This window comes from Pipistrellus kuhlii, unplaced genomic scaffold (genome assembly GCF_014108245.1).
Source record: "Pipistrellus kuhlii isolate mPipKuh1 unplaced genomic scaffold, mPipKuh1.p scaffold_m20_p_9, whole genome shotgun sequence".
Classification (NCBI taxonomy): Eukaryota; Metazoa; Chordata; class Mammalia; order Chiroptera; family Vespertilionidae; genus Pipistrellus; species Pipistrellus kuhlii.
Window position 1 is genome coordinate 35,821,336 of NW_023425595.1, and position 20,313 is coordinate 35,841,648.

The window sequence follows — 20,313 nt, forward strand, 5'->3', positions numbered from 1 at the left end:
AGTACCGCGACCCCACAGGCCTCCCTTTTCCCACCTGCACAGGGGGCTGTTGGGAGGTTTGCTTTTCTCCTTTGGTGGGGAGGTTGACGGGTCATAGCCACCCCTCAAAGGCTTTGCATGCCCAGCCAGGGAGCTGGTGTCCCCAGTGGGGAGCCAACAAGAGAGAGTCAACCCAATGAGCTGCCTTCACCCATCCTCTGCTTCAACAGTTGTCAACTCAAGGCCCATTCCTTTTCCTCTCTACCCCCCTCCCCCCCAGGCAACATCTCTATATAGAAAAGCCTAAGCAACCATTAGGACCGGACAACCAGCCGGTAGCTAGGATGTGCACTGACCACCAGGGGCCAGACGCTCAACACAGGAGCTGCCCCCTGGTGGCCAGTGTGCTCCCACAGCCAACCTTCCTCGGCCCGCCAACTTCCTGCGGCCCCTCCCCTCGGCTGCCCTGATTGGCCCCAATTGCCAGCCAGGCCGAGGGAGCAACCTGTGCACAAATTCGTGCACCGGGCCTCTGGTACCATTATATTTCTGGATGCATTTCTGAATGATAACGACTCATTTCAAATAAAACAAAGAACCCTCACAGTAATAATGTAACACAACTAAATTTTACACTACTTTTTTTTAATATCATCAAGTATCCAGGAAATCTGTGCCATAAACGTGTGTGTGTGTGTGTGTGTGTGTGTGTGTTCCAGTTTGTTCGAATGAGACCCAGGGCCTGTCGCTGCGCCTGGCTGCTCCCCTTCACCTTTCAGTGTCTTCCTTGAGGTCTGTTTGCTGAGGATCTGCTGTCCATGCCTGCCCAGCGGCAGCAGGGCCCTCTTGTCTTCAGTTTTGCTTTCTGCCCTTTCAGTTACCCATGGTCAACCGTGGCCCGAAAACATTAAATGGAAAATTCCAGAAATAAACAGTTCGCACGTTTTAAATTGTACGTTGTTCTGAGAAGTGTGGTGAGCTCTTGTGCTGTCCCCTCCCTCCCGCCTGGATGTGAGTCACCCTCTGACCCGTGTCTCCTCGAGGGGTAAGCGGTGTCTCAGTGATCAGGTCAGCTGCCCCAGCATCCAAGTGCTTGTCTCTGAACGGTGCCTAGTGTACAAGTTGAGTTTTATAGAAGGTGTACATGTGTAGGAAAAAATGATACAGGAAAAATAGAGTTTACAGTTACTAAGTATAAACTTTTCCAAATTAATGTCTTGCTCTGCCTGATTTATAACTTGAGCTTTGTCGTAGGTATTGTGTGTACAGGAAAACACAGGATAGATAGGGTTTGGCTCTCGCGGCTTCAGACACCCACTGGGGTCTTGGAATGTACCCAGCGAGTTGGCTAGGGCCTGGGGTGGGGGTGGGGGTGGGGGCTTTCTCTCTGGGTTTGTGGCTTTGTTTTCATGGTGTGGTTTACCACGCTCTCAGTGCCCAGGACTTAGCCCCAGAGGCTTGGTAAGGTTCAGACTCAAATTCTGTCAGGCACAACTGCTTTCCCGGCGGTGGCCGCTCTGTTCTGTGATGTCAGAAGCCAGGATGTCGTAAATCCAGTGGCTGCAAAACAGCGGGCGTCTAACACTCTCGTGTCTTCCTCCGTTCTTAGCTGGCATTCATCTCCTGCTACAAACCCCCCTCCCTGTGCTCTCGGTCCCCCCTGCGGTACAGCTTGTGCGCAAGAGGCAGGACACATCTCTCATTCTTCCCCTTCGTCCTCCAGGCTCACAGACACGAGCTGACTCCCTGCCACCCCCCGGCAGTGACTAATGGTTTGTGTTCCATCAGGAGCTCGCGGATGTGAATGCATCTGACGTGTTTTCATCCATCCGAGTTGTTGTTATCCTCATTGCTGCTCAGATGGGCCCTGGTTGGAGCCTCTTCAAGTCGGTCCGGAATCCTTTGATGTGGCTCCAGGGGCTTTGGTGTTTCACTCCCTTGATTTGGGGCTCCATCTGATGCTGTCAGGAAGGGAGTTGAGTTTGTGGGCCTGCGAAGTGCCCCTTCCCGGACGGTCTTATCTCCCTGGCGTGGCACCCAGCAGACGACAGAGCTGAGTGGGGGAGGCTGAGGGAAGGGGGGGCTGGCGTGGGGCCCACCCCCTGCCTGATCGGGGGCTGTGATGCCGAAGGGGGAGGGAGGTCCCAGGGAGCCCTGACTGCAGGTCTCCAGACCCAGGAGCCTTATTAGTGCTTCTCGAGCCGCAGAGGGCTCAGAGCCAAGCCCTGGCTTTGGCTAATGATCCTCTCGCGGCCCCAGCAGGCCCTCCCAGCGCCCCGTGAGGGCTCTTCTTCCTCCCTCCTCAGCCCCCCTCCCGCCCCCCCATTTCGTGTCCCCTCCCCCATTCCCACACAGGCCCGGGCTTCCGGAGCGCGGAGGAGCCGGGCAGCAGGTCGTGGCCAGGCCAGTGTTCTCTTTGGACTCCCCGTTGCTCCGTGGGCCTCAGTCTTCCCGCCTGCGTAGTGGGGATGACACCCCACCCTGCACGTGCCTTGTTTTGTGCACAACGTTCCGTCCTGAGAGGGAAGCAGGAGGGAGGGCTGGGGGACAGTCTGGAGCTTTTTTTTTTTTTTTAATATATTTTATTGATTTTTCACAGAGAGGAAGAGAGAAGGATAGAGAGTCAGAAACATCGATGAGAGAGAGTCATCAATCAGCTGCCTCTTGCACAGCCCCCACCGGGGATGTGCCCGCAACCAAGGTGCATGCCCTTGTCCGGAATCGAACCCGGGACTTTTTAGTCCACAGGCTGACGCTCCATCCACCGAGCCAAACCGGTCCTGGCAGTCTGGAGCTTTTAGCGAGAAAGGACACAGAGGGGCTGGAAGGGGAGGAAGGAGGCGGGAGGGACCGGCTCAGGCAGGATCAGGCCCCGCTGGGTTCCAGACGCTGCGCCGGCTCTGAAGCCCTGAGTGTGGATCCCGCCTCCCCCGCTGTGTCCCGGGGCGGCTCCTGCCAGCGTTTCTGTAGATTGGCGAGGGTCGGGGTGACGGAGTACACAGCGGGCCCTGCGCCTGGCACCGGGCAGTCCTGGCACCTCCGGCTCTGACGCCTCTCACTGCGCTTAGCGTTTTCATTTTCTTGGTCTTGAATGTCCCACGAGGGAGCATTTCTCTTTCCCAACATCCCTGCTGATGGCATGAGGCGTAAAACAAAAACATCTTTAATGAGCGTAGGGGCTGGGGAGGGCTGTTGGCTGAAGTCTCTGTGCTCAGGCCCGCCCGGGCCCTGGGGGTTACAGCTCCTGATGCACGTCTGGCTCCCCAGCCTGGATGCCTGCGCGTCCGCCCCAGGCCTGGGCGTGGCTGGCTTCTAGAAGGAGCTGCACCTGGTCCCGGTGGTGCTCGGCCCCTCCGGCCTCCTGTTTCGCAGGGTCAGCAAGTCCCCTTCCCAAAGGGTCTTCCCTTCCCTGCCCACCTCCCAGTCTGTGAGGGGACATTCACGGCCAGTTCCCAGGACACGCTCTCAGAAGCTGCTGCTGCCCCCTGCCCCAGGCCGGGCCCTCCACCCCTCCTCTCCAGGGCCCGAATGCACCCGTGTGCCTGCCTCTCTCAGGAGACCGGGAGCTTCCTGAGGGCAGGGACCACGTCTGATTCATCCGGGTCCCCGGGGGCAGCATGTCCCCCCTGATGAAGAGCACGTGTATTTTCTAGCTGCGTGACCCTGAACAAGTTAGTTGCCCTCTCTGAGGCTTGATTTTTTTCTCATCTGTAAAGTAGGGACGAGTAATTGTAATAGATGCACGAGTTATCCTGGGAATGAAACTGATGTAACTCACAGCACTCACGGCTTGCTGCCTGACATTTCCAAGATGCTCCATCATTAATAATTGTTATTCGAGTCCCATGGAAGGCCCGTGCATTTATTCATTCCATCAAGCACCCTCTCTGGGCCAGGCTCTGGGCTGGGTGCTGGGGGAGGGCAGTGAGCAAAGCCTGAAGGGTCCCTGCCTTCAGGGAGCGGACATTCCAGGGTCAGGATCAGCGCTGTTCATGCCACCACAGACTTTTTTTTTTTTTTATAATATATTTTATTGATTTTTGTACAGAGAGGAAGGGAGAGAGATAGAGAGTCAGAAACATCGATGAGAGAGAGTCATCGATCAGCTGCCTCCTGCACACCCCCTACTGGGGATGTGCCCGCAACCAAGGTACATGCCCTTGACCAGAATCGAACCCTGGACCCTTCAGTCCCCAAGCCGACGCTCTATCCATTGAGCCAAACCAGTCCCGGCGCCACCACAGACTTTTTAGTGACAACCGGAATAAGGACCTCAGAGGAGAGGTCCCGGAAGCCATGAGACTGCTGGACAGGGGTCCTGGCCTCGTCTGAAGGGTCAAGGAGGGCTTCCTGGAGGAGGAGGGTGGGCCCTGAAGGACAGTGAGAGCCAGTGGAGGAAGGACGGAGAATGATCCTGGAGCAGGGGGCGGGTGGGGGTCGGGGGCGGGTAGAGGAACCAGCCTGGGAGGCGGTGGAGGGGACGGAGCCCCTTAGGTGTTTTTCCAGGGGCGTGCTGGTCAGAAAGCTCACGCTGCTGCTGTGTGGGGTGAAGGCAGACGTGGCTGCTGGTGCTGTTAGTGTCCCGGGTGAGGAGATGGGGGACTGGAAGCGGGGAGGTGCTGCGGGAAGGACAGGAAGAGACGGGTTTTAGCAGAATGTAAAGGACAGCGGGAGACGGGTTTTAGCAGAATGTAAAGGACAGGGGGAGACGGGTTTTAGCAGAATGTAAAGGACAGGGGGAGACGGGTTTTAGCAGAATGTAAAGGACAGGGGGAGACGGGTTTCAGCAGAATGTAAAGGACAGGGGGAGACGGGTTTTAGCCTGATTGGATGGAACGGGGAGGAGGCCAGAGTGGTTACCTACTCCTGTGGCAGGCTGGGGGTGGGGATGTGGGGTCGGGGGTCGGGAGTTGTGGCACCATTCACCAGTAGGAACTGGGGTGGATATGAGATGTTCCTGCGGGGTGGGGGGGGAGGGGCGTGGGCGGGGGGAGTGGGGGGAGTAGATGGAGGCACGAGGAAGGGAGGGGAAGCTCATCGGATCTTAGAATGGCAGAGCTGGGAGGAGCCTAAGGAGCCTCCAGCCACTGCAGAGAGAGGGGAGGATGTGCCCAAGCCCCACACTGTTCATGGCAGAGGGGGCATCGAGCCCAGTATTCCTGCCCGTTGGATTCCCGGGAAGCATGGCGCCCCCTTCCCCCCATTTCCTCAGGAAGCCAGATGTGACCTCCGTGTGTGCCCATCCTGTCGCCCACCTCAGGTCATCCCCGACTGGAAGGAGCAGGAGTGGGACCCCGAGAAGCCCGACGCCTACGCCGGCATCTTCCACTTCCACTTCTGGCGCTTCGGGGAGTGGGTGGACGTGGTCATCGACGACCGGCTGCCCACAGTCAACAACCAGCTCATCTACTGCCACTCCAACTCCCCGAACGAGTTCTGGTGTGCCCTGGTGGAGAAGGCCTATGCCAAGTAGGTGCCGGCAGGGGGCAGGGAGCAGGAGGGCAGGTGGCCAGGCCGGGTGGCACTGCTGCTGGGCTCCACATGGCTCCCTTTAGCCAGGGCTCCCGGCACAGAGAGGGCAGGGGCTGATGCAGAGTCACACAGCATGCTCAGAGCTAGGCCGCCCAGGGCAGGGCCAGCTGAGCCTGTGCTGGGTGAGGTGGAGGCCTGGACGGAAGGCCCTCTGGGCACCTGGTTGGAAGTCCCCACAACCCACCCACATCGGGAGGAATAGTTACCCCCACTTAGACCGGAGAAGACTGAGGCCCAGGGTGGTTTCCTGCCAGGGGCCGGGGGAGCCAGCACTCACGTTCAGGTCAGTGGTCTTTCCCAGAGAGCCAGGCTGCTGAGTTTCCTCCTCCTCCTCCCCCTCCTCCTCCAGAGGCCTCACTGGGGAGGTGGTACGTTTCCGGAAGCTCATTTTAAAAAAATATATATATTTATTGATTTTTTACAGAGAGGGATAGAGAGTTAGAAACATCGATGAGAGAGAATCATTGATCAGCTGCCTCTTGCACACCAAGGTACATGCCCTTGACCGGAATCGAACCCAGGACCTTTTAGTCTGCAGGCCGACGCTCTATCCACTGAGCCAAACCGGTTTCGGCTGGAAGCTCATTTTTGAAGACGGGCCGCTAGGCCTGAGGGGAATTGGAGTGAGAAGGTGGTGTGGCTCCGTGGGACGCTGCTGGCTCTGCTGTGTGGCCGGAGCAGTGTGCTTGGCCTCTCTGAGCCCCAGATCTCCCCGGCGAGGTGAGGACGTGGCGTGGCTGGGGGCATGAGCTGGGAGTTCTCTCCCCGTTGCTCCCAGGCTGGCGGGCTGCTACCAGGCCCTGGACGGCGGCAACACGGCGGACGCGCTGGTGGACTTCACGGGCGGCGTCTCCGAGCCCATCGACCTGGCCGAGGGGGACTTCGCCAACGACGAGGCCAAGAGGAATGCCCTCTTCGAGCGCATGCTGAAGGTGCACAGCCGGGGTGGCCTCATCAGCGCCTCCATCAAGGTCAGAGCCCTGAGCCGGACCCCGAGGGGGCCCACCCCTTCACCCGCTCCATAGGGTGGGAGGCGGCTCCTACTGCCCCCCTCCCCCTGAGGCATCCAGACCCGCGGCCTCAGGGGGAGGGGGGCAGTAGGAGCGGTGCAAGCCTGGCCCGGTGCCCGGCAGCACCAGCCGCCTGCCCCGGCCCCCAACCCTACGCTGTGAAATGCCCGGCCCACACTGGGTGACACACACCCTCTTCCCTGGCCCCCTCGGAATGGTGTCTATACATCTGAGGTCTCAAAGTCAAAATTTGGGACATCACACACTATGGGGTAGCTGGGGGAGGGGAGGGAGCCTGCTGCCTGCTGGCCAGGCCTGGGCGCTTGGTCTCATTTCAGGGACTGCTCACGCTTCCCTGGGAAAGCTGGGGCTCAGGGAAGGCAGAATTCGAATCCAGGTGTGGCTGACCCAGTGGTGTGGGGCTGCCATCCTCTCCCTGCTCTGTAGGGGGCGCTGGGCCCCTGGCTCCACCAGCAGCCTGATAGGGCCTAGCCTAATGAGCCACCTCCCCCTCCTCCCCCCACCCCTTTTCCTCCTCCTCCCCGTCCTCTTCCTCCCCCTCCTCCCACTCCTCCTCCTCCTGCTCCACAGGCTGTGACGGCGGCGGACATGGAGGTGCGCCTGGCGTGCGGCCTGGTGAAGGGCCACGCCTACGCCATCACGGACGTGCGCAAGGTGCGCCTGGGCCACGGGCTGCTGGCCTTCTTCAAGTCCGAGAAGCTGGACATGATCCGCCTGCGCAACCCCTGGGGCGAGCGGGAGTGGACCGGGCCGTGGAGCGACACGTGAGGCCTGGGTGGGGGCGCAGGCACCGGGCGTGAGGCCCGGGTGGGGGCGCAGGCACCGGGCGTGAGGCCGGGGTGGGGGCGCAGGCACCGGGCGTGAGGCCGGGGTGGGGGTGCAGGCACGGGGCGTGAGGCCGGGGTGGGGGCGCAGGCACGGGGCGGGGCGGGCCGGGCGCAGTGGGGTGGGGGCACAGGACGTGAGGCCGGGGTGGGGGCGCAGGCACCGGGCGTGAGACCGGGGTGGGGGCGCAGGCACGGGGCGTGAGGCCGGGGTTGGGGCGCAGGCACGGGGCGTGAGACCGGGGTGGGGGCGCAGGCACGGGGCGTGAGGCCGGGGTGGGGGCGCAGGCACCGGGCGTGAGGCCTGGGTGGGGGCGCAGGCACGGGGCGTGAGGCCGGGGTTGGGGCGCAGGCACGGGGCGTGAGGCCGGGGTTGGGGCGCAGGCACCGGGCGTGAGGCCTGGGTGGGGGCGCAGGCATGGGGCCGGCCGGGCGCAGTGGGGTGGGGGCGGGGCTTGGTGTGAGGGCTTGGGCAGAACAGGGGGGCTTCCTGGAGGCGGCGGCCAGGGCTGGGACTGGAGGATCTGGGAGTTGGGTGGCATTAGGAGGAGACTACGGCAGAGTGGGACCTGGGGGTGGATTCACACGCGCAAAGGCCTGGAGTTGGGGACAGAGACCAGTCTGGCCAGTGAGGGGAGTGGGGGAGGAAGCAGGAGGGAGGCCTCGGGGGTGAGAATGGGGCTGACTGCTCTGTGCCTGGTGAACAGAGACCAGGCCCCCGGAAAGGAGCCCCTCCATGCAGGGTCGTGTCCCCCTGTACCCCAGCCTGCAGCTCTGCTCCCCGGCCTCCAGGCCCGGCCCACGTTAGCTGTGGAAGTGGGCAGACAGGCGTCTTAGAGGGGCTGCTGCCCACATCCCTGTCCTCCTCGCCCTTGCCCGGGGCCGGGTGGAGACCCTCCCCTTACCCTCTCCCCTTCCTGCCCCTGTGCTCGCGCCCCAGCTCGGAGGAGTGGCGGAAGGTGAGCAAGAGCGAGCGGGAAAAGATGGGCGTGACCGTGCAGGACGACGGCGAGTTCTGGTGAGTGTGCTCTTGCCCAGGCGGACGGCCGGGGTGAGGGAGGACCTCCCCTGGGCCGGCAGGGCGCCGAGGGGAGGTGGGAGCCAGGGCTCCAGCACATGCCTAATATGCAAACTATCCCCTCGGCTGGCCAACTGTCCATGTCCTCTCCCCATGGACCCCACCCATGCATGGGGCCTCGAATACACACACACACACACACACACACACACACACACACACACTGAGTGGCCAGATTATTATGCATTCAGAGATCATTCTAATCTGGCCACTCAGTGTGTGTGCGTGTTCTCATAGAAGCCTTCTTGAAGGGGACGGGCACTTCCCCTCCCCCCCCCCCCCCCCCCAGGCCCTGGCGTGTGTGCAGCACGCGGTGACCATGGCAACATCCTTGCCTCTGCCTCACGCTCACCAAGGGGTTCCCGCCACCAGTTTATTCAGGCCCCACCACCGCCGTGGACGATGATGGATGGAAACGTGGTTTATTCGCCGCAGAGTGCGGCCTGTATTCGCTCTCGGTGCCATTAATGATTGTAACCGCCAGCCTCCGCAATCGCTCCGTCTGCCTGCCCGGAGTCGCACCACATGCTTTTACTGCTCTAGTTCATTCTTGCGCTCGCTCAGTGAGGTGGCGGCTGTTGTTCGGCCCAGTCCCAGGTTACACACCGGGAAACTGAGGCCAAAGAGACGTGACGGGTCTGGGTGACGCCAGGCCCGCGCTCGCTGCTGTGCGAGTCGCGGTTCGGAGCAGGCAGGGCGAGCAGGTGGCAGCCGGCGGGGGGACCTGCCTGACCCGGCCCCCGGCCCCCGGCCCCCCAGGATGACCTTCCAGGACGTGTGCCAGTACTTCACCGACATCATCAAGTGCCGCCTGCTCAACACGTCCTACCTGAGCATCCACAAGACCTGGGAGGAGGCCCGGCTGCGCGGGGCCTGGACGCGGCACGAGGACCCGCGGCAGAACCGCAGCGGCGGCTGCATCAACCACAAGGACACCTTCTTCCAGAACCCGCAGGTGGGCCGGCACCCTGCCGGGGACTTCCGCCGGCACCACCCGCGGCGTCCCTGCCCCGCGGCGGGCCCCGCACCCCCTGCCGGGGACTTCCGCCGGCACCACCCGCGGCGTCCCTGCCCCGCGGCGGGCCCGCACCCCCTGCCGGGGACTTCCGCCGGCACCACCCGCGGCGTCCCTGCCCCGGGCCCCGCACCCCCTGCCGGGGACTTCCGCCGGCACCACCCGCGGCGTCCCTGCCCCGCACCCCCTGCCGGGGACTTCCGCCGGCACCACCCGCGGCGTCCCTGCCCCGCACCCCCTGCCGGGGACTTCCGCCGGCACCACCCGCGGCGTCCCTGCCCCGCACCCCCTGCCGGGGACTTCCGCCGGCACCACCCGCGGCGTCCCTGCCCCGCAGCGGGCCCGCACCCCCTGCCGGGGACTTCCGCCGGCACCACCCGCGGCGTCCCTGCCCCGCACCCCCTGCCGGGGACTTCCGCCGGCACCACCCGCGGCGTCCCTGCCCCGCGGCGGGCCTCGGCACACCCGCCCTGCAGGGGGCCTGGATGGCATGTCTGGGTGGCCGTGTAGTCTCCACAGCTGGCCGAACCGAGGGAAAGGCTCTGAGGACTGAGGGTCTTGTCCAGCGGTACAGGGACATGTAGAGGCGGAACCGGGGCTCAAACCCTTTATTTCCACACACACAGAACCCTCCTTCTGGGGGAGTTGGGCCAGGCACCTCCACAGGCACCTCTCCCCTGCAGCCTCCCCTGTCCTGCCCCTGCACCGGCGTAGTCCTCATGCTCGGTGTGTCCTTTTGGTTTTTACTTTTTGTTGCCGAGACCTGGGATCAAAGATATGTCTCCCCCTCCCCCCCAAAAAATATATATTTTATTGATTTTTTTTTTACAGAGAGGAAGGGAGAGAGCTAGAGAGCTAGAAACATCGATGAGAGAGAAACATCGATCAGCTGCCTCCTGCATACCTCCTCCTGGGGATGTGCCCACAACCAAGGCACAGGCCCTTGACCAGAATCGAACCTGGCTCTATCCGTTGAGCCAAACTGGCTTCGGCCAAAGGTGTGTCTTTATTGAGCACCATATGCATGCGTCTCCGAGCTGAGCATGCGTGATCTCACCCCTCATGCACTGTAGGCGGTTTAGGCCCAGGTGGCAGGTGAGGAGCTGAGGCTCAGAGAGGTGACGTGACCTCCCACGCGCACACACGCGGGCTGTGGGCTGAGCTCCCGGGAGGGGGCGAGCCCGTGGCCAGTCTGGCCTCACCGGCGTCTCCCCCCCTCGGCCCTGCCTGCAGTACATCTTTGATGTCAAGAAGGCGGAAGATGAGGTGCTGATCTCCATCCAGCAGCGGCCGAAGCAGTCCACCCGTCGGGACGGCAAGGGCGAAAACCTGGCCATCGGCTTCGACATCTACAAGGTGAGGCCGGCTCCGGGCGCGGAGAGCGAGGGCGCCAGCACGGGGGGAAGAACACCTGGCCCACCGACATCATCTGCCACCCTGACCACTGGGCTGACACCAGGGCCATGCCGTGGCATCGGTCCTGGTGGCAGGACCCACCGAGGCCCAGCCTGGCTGGGATTGGCTTCCAGGGGGGGTGCTCAGCCTGATTTCTTTTTCTTTTCTTTCTTATCTTTTTTTTTTTTTTTAGATTTTTTAAAAATATATTTTATTGATTTTTACAGAGAGGAAGGGAGAGAGATAGAGAGTTAGAAACATCGATGAGAGAGAGTCATCGATCAGCTGCCTCTTGCACACCCCTACTGGGGATATGCCCACAACCAAGGTACATGCCCTTGACCGGAATCGAACCTGGGACCCTTCAGTCCCCAAGCCGACGCTCTATCCATTGAGCCAAACCGGTTTTGGCTCTTTCTTATCTTTTTTAAGGTATTATATGTGTACATACCTTACCAATCCCCCCCCCCACTTCCATACATGCCCTCCCTCCCCAGAGTTTTTCCTCCATTCGTTATGCTTATGTGCATGCATACAAGTCCTTCCGTTGATCTCTTCCTGCCTGAGACCCATAGGCCGGTCTGCGTGGTGGGTGGGGAAGGGGAGGATCTGGATGGGTGGGGCCAGGCTCTGGGTCCCGCTGACCTGGAGGCTTTGCTGGGCGCAGGGAGGAGGCCCCGAGCAGAGCCAGGCGGGCTCACCGGCGGCCACTCCTCCTTCCACGTAGCGTGACGCTCAGTGTGCGACGACACTCCGCGTAGAGCCAGACGCCGAGCACCCAGTGACACCCGTGGATACACTGGGCGGGTGGCCCACGCGGAGCCCCTGGCCTTTGACACGCCGGTCGTGACACTTGTTCATGTCGTGGTGTCGGTCCATGCACGCGCGCTGATGTGCTGTGGCCGGGACGTGACATGTCCGACCCCCACGGACGTGCCTGAAGCTTCCCGTGGCCCGGACTCCAGCCATTGTCCAGCTTGTCCTCCCAGCTGGCGATGTCACCATGGACACGGGCTGGGACCCGGGCTGGGACCCGGGCAGAGCGATGAACCCCCACAGCCGTTGTTCCCGGGAACTCCTATTGCCCCCGACTCACCTCCCATGCCATCGGCCACGTAAAGGGGGCAGTGACTTTGGTGTGGCCATAGAGCTCTGCCACCATCACCACACCCATTTTATTTGTTATTTTTTTAAAATATATTTTATTTGAGCCGAAACCGGTTTGGCTCAATGGATAGAGCGTTGGCTTGGGGACTGAAAGGTCCCCGGTTTGATTCCGGTCAAGGGCATGTACCTTGGCTGCGGCCATATCCCCGGTAGGGGGTGTGCAAGAGGCAGCTGATCGATGACTCTCTCTCATCGATGTTTCTAACTCTCTATCTCTCTCCCTTCCGCTCTGTACAAAATCAATAAAATATATTTTTTTTAAAAAAGAAAGAAAACAAATTTCCATATATGTGTTGTATGTGATTAAAAAAAATAAATAAATAAAATTAATTTTATTGATTATTTACAGAGAGGAAGAGAGAGGGATAGAGAGTTAGAAACATCGATGAGAGAGAATCATCGACCAGCTGCCTCCTGCACACCCCCCCACTGGGGATGTGCCTGCCCTTGACCAGAATCGAACATGGGATCCTTCAGTCCGAAGGCTGACGCTCTATCCACTGAGCCAAACCAGTTTTGGCGCCAACCCATCACCTGGTCCCACGCACACCACGCCTCCCCCGCCCTAGGCAGACACTCGTCTGCTCTGTCGCTGTAGCTTTACCCGTTCTGGGCCTCCCATGGACGTGGTTCCGTTACACTTTGCACGGCGGAGAGGGGGAGCTGTGGGTTGAGGGGGCGGCGGAGAGGGGGAGCTGTGGGGTGAGAGGGAGCTGTGGGGTGAGGGGGAGCTGTGGGGTGAGGGGGCGGCGGAGAGGGGGAGCTGTGGGGTGAGGGGGAGCTGTGGGGTGAGGGGGAGCTGTGGGGTGAGGGGGAGCTGTGGGGTGAGGGGGCGGCGGAGAGGGGGAGCTGTGGGGTGAGGGGGCGGCGGAGAGGGGGAGCTGTGGGGTGAGGGGGAGCTGTGGGGTGAGGGGGAGCTGTGGGGTGAGGGGGTGGCGGAGAGGGGGAGCTGTGGGGTGAGGGGGAGCTGTGGGGTGAGGGGGAGCTGTGGGGTGAGGGGGCGGCGGTGAGGGGGAGCTGTGGGGTGAGGGGGCACGGGGCTCCGTGTGACACCCCCCCCCCCCCCCCGCCCGCAGGTGGAGGAGAACCGCCAGTTCCGCATGCACAGCCTGCAGCACCGAGCCGCCAGCTCCATCTACATCAACTCCCGCAGCGTCTTCCTGCGCGCGGACCAGCGGGCGGGCCGCTACGTCATCATCCCCACCACCTTTGAGCCGGGCCACACGGGCGAGTTCCTGCTCCGCGTCTTCACCGACGTGCCCTCCAACTGCCGGTGGGTGCGCAGGGCCTGGCTCGGGCCCGGGTGCTGGCGGGGTGGGGATGATGGGGGCCGCGGCCCATACCAGGCTGGCCCAGACCTGACTCAAAGATGCTCCGTGTCTGCCTGGCCCCACAGCCCAGGCCTCCAGCCACCCCGCCTCCCGTCCCCTTCCTCTCTCTTCCCCTGCTCCCTGCCCCAGCCTCTCAGCCCCTGCTGGCGCAGCTGCTGACCCGAGCGTAGCTCTTCCCAGCTCACACAGAAGCTCTCGCCCGCCCCAGCTGCTTTCCTCCAGCCGGGAGGAGGAGGCCTGCCCCCTTCGGGTTACGGGTCCGAATCGGGGATTGAGGTTGGGGATGTGCTCTGAGATCTCGCGTTAGGCTAGGTCAGTGGTCGGCAAACTGCAGGCAAGCCACATGCGGCTCTTTGGCCCCTTGAGTTGTTAGCAAAGGCCAGCTTGGGAGGAGTACCCTAATGAAGTTCATAACAATGTGTCCACCTAAATAGTTTAAGCTTAAAAAATGTGGCTCTCAAAAGAAATTTCAATCGTCGTACTGTTGATACTTGTCTCTGTTGACGAGTGTGTTTGCTGACCACTGAGCTAGGTAGACTGCTAACACCGTCCCATCCCTGCGGGCCCCACACTGCCCTCCACCGGGGTAGGCAGCCCAGATTCGGTGCTGCCTGCCCACATCCCTCGCCCGGGGCCAGCTCGTGTGGTGGGCCCCGGGGGCCTCGATCCTGCCAGCCTGGGCTCCCCCCAGCTGGTGGGCATGTGCCCTTCCCTGCCAAGCCTGATGGCTTCCCAATCTGTAAAATGGGCATCATAGTCACCCACCTCCCGGGGCCCTGTGGGGATTAGAAATAATTCCCGTAACAGCCCAGCAGGGGGCGTGGCACACAGTAGGTGCTCAGTAGTACATTGCTTTTCCCTTGGGGAGGGATGGGGCGGGCACCCTTGGGTGGGGATAGAGCAGCAGGAAGCCCGGGGAGTTTGCCCGGGACGAGTCTCCCCTCCCCTCTTCTCGAACCCCTTTCTCTTCCATCTTCCTGGCCCCCCTTGTGACCGCCCGCCTCTCCTCCGCCCGGTCGCAGGGAGCTGTGCCTGGACGAGCCGGCCCGCTCTTGCTGGAGCTCCGTGTGCGGCTACCCGCAGCTGGTGACCCAGGTGCACGTCCTGGGGGCCGCTGGTCTCAAGGACGCCCCGACAGGTGCGCCGGCTCGAGGGGAACCCCCCGCCCGTGTCTCCTCCCCTCCCCCGCCGAAGACGCCCAGCCCCTGGAGCTCCCCGCCCTCCATCTCTGAATGAGCAAACCTTTCTGAAGTCCTTCCGGGAGGAAGCGGGGTGCATAGAGAGAAACACTCTGCCTCCTGCTCCGGGGGGGGGGGGCCTCCGGTGAGGTGGGGCACCAGGGCCGGGGAACAGGCAGCCGGGAGGGAGCGCTTCCTCCAGGCCAGAGGAGGTGGTAAGGGGCGAAGCCTGGTGAGATGGACGAGGGCGGAAGGACTCTCTAGACCACATGTGTCAAACACAAGGCCCGCGGGCCAAATCCGTCCCGCCAGGCCTTGCAATGTGGCCCGCACCGCGCTGTCATCACTGCACTCCGCTGCGTTTCCATCACAATGACAGTTTATGACTGTTCAGTAAACCATTCGGCCCGTGATTTAGGCTGGATTTTAGATTTTGGCCCCTTCTCTGATTGAGTTCGACACCCCTACTCTAGACAGAGCAACATGGGCGGAGGCCTGGAGGCCGGAGGTGACCGGTGCGCCCCCTCCTGGTCTGCCGCCTCTTGAATACCAGAGCTCAGGCTTGTGCTCCAGGGGGAGGACCTCACCGCCCAGATACCTGTTCCCCCAGGCCCTGCCCCAGCCCCCCAGCCTCACCCTGTCACCCCCTCCACCTCTCCAGGGGCTAACTCCTACGTGATCATCAAGTGCGAGGGGCACAAGGTGCGCTCCGCCGTGCAGAAGGGCACCTCGGCGCCCGAGTACGACGTGAAAGGCGTCTTCTACCGCAAGAAGCCCGGCCAGCCCGTCACCGTCCAGGTGAGCCCCCAGTCCGGGCCCCTCTCCCCTTGCCCCTCGCCTGACGCTTCCCCGTGCAGACGGGCTGGGCCCCAGGGATGCTGGGCTCCGGGTCCCCCTCCGTCCCCCGCACAGTGTGGCCGGGGGGTCCTCCCGCCCGCCCGCCCGCCCCTCCCGGTGCTCCAGTCCCTCGGCGGGGCGGGGCGTTAGGTCAGCTGCGGGGATTCTGGGCTCCTGCAGGGTCTGGCCGGGGACGGTGGTCTTCTCTGCCGACGTCGCCCCAAAGTGGGAGCGGTTCCTTACACTCCCCTGCAGGGGGGCTTCCCTGTAAACGTGGCACGGAAGTGGCAGGTCAGAGGGCAGAGAGCAGAGGTCAGAACGCCAGGTCCCTGTGCCTGGGCCTCCTTGTCCTCCCGGGATGGCCATTCTGAGCTCGTCAGCAGGAAGCCCTCTGTCCCCCGGGGCCCAGGCCAGCATCTCTGTGGTGAGAAACCATCTGTAAGAACGAACACTTAGGCCGAAAACCGGTTTGGCTCAGTAGATAGAGCATCAGCCTGCGGACTGAAGGGTCCCGGGTACGATTCCGGTCAAGGGCATGTACCTTGGTTGCAGGCACATCCCCAGTAGGGGGGCGTGCAAGAGGCCGCTGATCGATGACTCTTTCTCATCAATGTTTCTAACTTTCTATCCCTCTCTCTTCCTCTCTGTAAAAAATCAATAAAATATATTTTAAAAAAAGAATGAACACTTAGGCACCCCGGCAGGGAAGGGCCCCCCCGCAATCCCCCCCCACAAGGGGAGGCACTGCAGGTTTTCCGAACCCCGGATCCAACACAGACCTGTAGATGGGGCAAGAAAGACCATAGGGCCCACTCACATTAAAGATGAGGACAGCAGGCAGGGGGTGGGTATATCACTCTTCAAGGTCACCCAGACTTCAAGGTCACACAAAGCTCATAGTAACACACTTAACTTTATACGTGGGAGGGGGCTTGGACAGAGGAGGGAAAGCCAAAGGAAAGGGCTTCACGGGGAGGCAGAGGCATTGAAGGGTGGGATCGAGGCCCTGCCCCACACGGCCAGCAGCCCCCGCAGCCCTGTCCTTGGGGGTGGCCCCCACGGTCCCCTGTCTCCTCCAGATCTGGAACCACCGCGTCCTGAAGGATGAGTTCCTGGGCCAGGTGCAGCTGAAGGCCGACCCCGATGACCTCCAGGCCCTGCACACCCTCCACCTCCGAGACCGGGACAGCCGGCAGCCCAGCGACCTGCCGGGCACCATCGCCGTGCGCGTGCTCAGCAGCGCGGCCCTCACGGCCGTCTGAGGCCTGCCTGCCGCCCCGGCCCCCGCGGTTCTCACCGCCGCCTGCATGTCCCCGGCCGGGAGCCAGCCCCGGAGCTAGGACACTGGGTCCTTTTCCCAACGTTCCCCTGCGAGAGCGCGCGCGCCGTGTGACCTGGGGAGGTCTCTGCCCTGCTCTGGGCCGCGGGGTCCCGGGGACCCCCGGCGTTCCTCTCTCACGGAGACGTCTTCTTGCCTGAGATTCAAACGGCCCTCCCTTCCCCGGCTGTCCCCACCGCCGTTGGAAATGTTTTCCCCAGGCCCTGCTGTCAGCCCACAGAGTGCCAAGGTGTCACTTGTTTACACACAAACTGCCACGCCCCCAAACCCCACTCCCGCCGCCTCCCCTGCCCCTGCTCCAGCGCCCCGGATCCCTGACCCCGGGCGTCGCTGTCTCTGTCACTGAACTTGACTTTCTAGCCACCTCGAAAGGGCTCTTGGCCCTTCCTGGGTTCCTGCTCCGGCTGGAATTTGAGAAACACGCAGGTGACATTGGTTCATTCTCGAATTCCATCCACCTGCCCACCCGTTCATTCCTTCAACAGAGATTTGCCAAGTGAGTAAGCGACCCCAGGAGACGCCAGGGGGAGCTGGGGCCCTGCCCCCAGCTCTGTGAGGCCCGGTGTCCGTGCTGGGCCGCAGCTCTGCTCCCAGGTCCCCTCTGGCAAGTGGTTGGCCGCCCGAGGGCTGCCGCTGCCGTCTCACCCCAGGTCGATCTCATCCCGGCCTCTGGTTAAGGCCCCCGGAGAAGTCCTATCAGCGATGGACAGGAAGGGCGTCTTCCTGGTCCCAGAGGCGTGCGTCCGGTCTGGTGGCCAGGGCCCAGGGGGGCAGGGAGGACACGTGGACTCGGGGAGAGTCATGTGCTCAGGACCCCCTTTGCTGCGAGCACAGGGATTTCCTGGGAGGCGGGGCTCCGGGGCGCTGGCGTCAGAGCTCGGCAGGAGAGGCAAACCCAGCACCAGGCCAGAGGCCGTCGCCCCCCAAATGCAGCCCGGGGAGGCCACAGCCCTCTTCCTGCTGCCCAGACCAAAACGTTCCTTTCAGTCCTCAACATTTTATATTCTCTCTGTTTTCACCAGGGGTTTTGAAAGGAAAACTGAAAGCCGGTGGACCCCTTTTCTCCTCTTAAACTCCAGTTCTTGTGGTCCTCTGGTTTTATTTTTATGTTTTTGTTGATTTACTTTATTTGTTTAGAGAGAGGAAGGGAGAGGGATAGAAACATCGATGAGAGAGACATCATCCATCGGCTGCCTCCTGCACGCCCCCTACTGGAGATCAAGCCCGCAGCCTGGGCATGTGTCCTGACTAGGAATGGAGCCAGTGACCTCTTGGTTCCTGGGTCGATGCTCAATTGCTGAGCCACACCGGCTGGGCTGATTTTATTCTGGTTCCGATTTGTGGAGGGGTAAGGAGAAGCCAGACCTTCTCAGAAGGGGTTTGGGGGTGGATGAAGAGGAGGGTGTGTTGTACCTTGATGTTTTGTAAGTTGGCACCAATCGTGCGGGCGCTGTGTGACCCGCTTAGGGTCTCTCTCAGCCCTTCCCGGGCTCCAGACCAGGCAGCGTACATAAAAGCGTTCAGCCGGCTCCAGAACGCCCTGCCTGTGGCTTGCTGGGAAGTCCTTCGGAAACCGAATCCCCGCCCCAGCGCCCTGGCCGGAGGCGCTGCACACCCGCCTTTGCCTCCTCACCCTGTGGCCAGCTCTGCTCCTGTGTCGGGGCCCCCGGCCGCGTGAGGGCCGCGAACCACACAACCAGGAGGACGAGAGGACGCGAGGACTCGCTGGGCACGCTGCACCGTCTTCTCGAGAGCCTGGGCCTGGGGCCCGGACCCTGCCGATGACCAGGAGCAAATCCTCCCACCTCCTGTGCCTCGACGGCCCCTCCTGCAACATGGGGCCCGCGACTCCTGTCTGCCAGCACGCTCACGGACAAGTGCTGCCTAAGGGCAAAACCACACCCGTTCTCTGTCTCTGTATGCGTGCACTCTCATGTAACACTGTACCCTCTCATGTAATCACTTCTCTTCTGTCTGTTTCACATGCACACTGCTCTGAGTCGGGGTGGAGAAGCAGGGGCCGGAGAAGCCAGCATGGGGCCTCTGGGACGGACACATGGGTCTGTTCTCCGCTGTGTCCACCTGGGCCTTGGGTCAAACCAGGACCATCTGGCAGGCCATGGGCTCCAGCCCTGCCCCCCACAGGACTTGTTCAGTAACCCTGCCCTTGCTCTCTGCTCCCCGGGGTGGGCCAGGCTGGATCCTGGGTGTGTGGGGGACCTTGGTTCCCGGAAGTCTTGGGCGCAGGACAGGTGAAGGTGGCGTTCTGGGCTGGGACCGGAGGCGGGTGGGGAGAACAGTTGCTCCGTGCGCCTGAGGCTCCCTCCGTCCACAGGGGCCTGTCTCCGTTGGCGGGTGGGCCAGGCCTCCGGTCCACACCCCCTCCTCCCCCATCTGGGCTTCACTCCCCTCAGGGCCCACCACGGGGCCAGGGAGACCTGTTCTGTTCTCAGAATAAATGTGACCACAATCTCAGAAAGACCACCCTGTGTCCGTCTGTCCCTCTGGGGATTAGGGATGACGGAGGGACTATTTCTCAGGCCCCGGTGCCTGTTCTCTGGTCAGAGACAACGAGAGGGAGGGCCTGGGCGTTCTAGCCAAGGCTGGACCCCGCTGCCTGCCCGTTGCCGCTCTGAGCTGAGGTCCCTCAGCTGTTCCCTCAGCTGGCCCTGACCCAGCCACAGTCCCTGCGCGAGTGGGAAGGCCAACAGAGGTACTCTGACCGGGACCGCGTCCCACGGAGAGTTCCTATAAGGTGGTGTGGGAGTTGCAGGGGCAGGAAGGTTAGATCCAGTTGTGAGGGAAGGAGCAGCCGTATGAAGGGCTTTAGACAGAGGAGACGGGGCGTTTGAGGGTGCAGGCGGATGTGGGCAGAGCAGAGCGAGCAGCTTGAGCCAGGAAGCTAGGGGTGGTGGGGAGAAACAGGACAGATTGTGGAGATAGAGTGGACAGAGTCGGTGCTTGGTTTGGGGTGAAGAGTGAGAAGCACAAATGAATTAAGGCCAATCCCTAGATTTCCCCAGTGGGCCATGGAGAAAAGGACATTATGATTTTTAAAAAATTTAAAAAAATATATATATATTATTGATTTTAAAATATATATATTTTATTGGTTTTGTACAGAGAGGAAGGGAGAGAGATACAGAGTTAGAAACATCGATGAGAGAGTCATCTATCAGCTGCCTCTTGCACACCCCCTACTGGGGATATGCCCGCAACCAAGGTACATGCCCTTGACCGGAATCGAACCCGGGACCCTTCAGTCCCCAAGCCGACGCTCTATCCATTGAGCCAAACCGATTTCGGCTATTATTGATGTTTTACAGAGAGGAAGGGAGAGAGAGAGTTATAAACATCGATGAGAGAAACGTCAACAAGCTGCCTCTTGCACACCCCCCACTGGGGATGCGCCCACAACCAAGGTACATGCTCTTGAGCAGAATTGAACCTGGGACCCTTTAGTCCGCAGGCTGATGCTCTATCCACTGAGTCAAACTGGCTTTGGCGACATTATGAATCTTGTGCCCACCTCAGCGCAGAGCCTGGCCCTTAGCAGATGCTGAATGCATCGTGGCTGTTACGGCATCTGGAGATCACCCCTCCCTGG

General features: G+C 61.6%; 1 protein-coding gene across 2 annotated transcripts in view; it reads left to right on the forward strand.

The window, feature by feature from the left end:
• Positions 1-17,910, forward strand: part of CAPN5 (calpain 5) — a 55,332-nt gene extending 37,422 nt beyond the window's left edge. For both annotated transcript variants that reach the window (XM_036428537.2, XM_036428539.2), the window contains 10 exons: positions 5,240-5,448; positions 6,290-6,482; positions 7,113-7,306; positions 8,307-8,384; positions 9,204-9,399; positions 10,693-10,815; positions 13,098-13,294; positions 14,375-14,490; positions 15,192-15,328; positions 16,447-17,910. In XM_036428537.2, the coding sequence (XP_036284430.1) occupies positions 5,240-5,448; positions 6,290-6,482; positions 7,113-7,306; positions 8,307-8,384; positions 9,204-9,399; positions 10,693-10,815; positions 13,098-13,294; positions 14,375-14,490; positions 15,192-15,328; positions 16,447-16,629 (1,626 nt within the window). In that variant the 3' untranslated portion in view covers positions 16,630-17,910. The remainder of the gene's footprint in view (positions 1-5,239; positions 5,449-6,289; positions 6,483-7,112; positions 7,307-8,306; positions 8,385-9,203; positions 9,400-10,692; positions 10,816-13,097; positions 13,295-14,374; positions 14,491-15,191; positions 15,329-16,446) is intronic.
• The last annotated feature ends 2,403 nt before the right edge of the window (positions 17,911-20,313 follow it).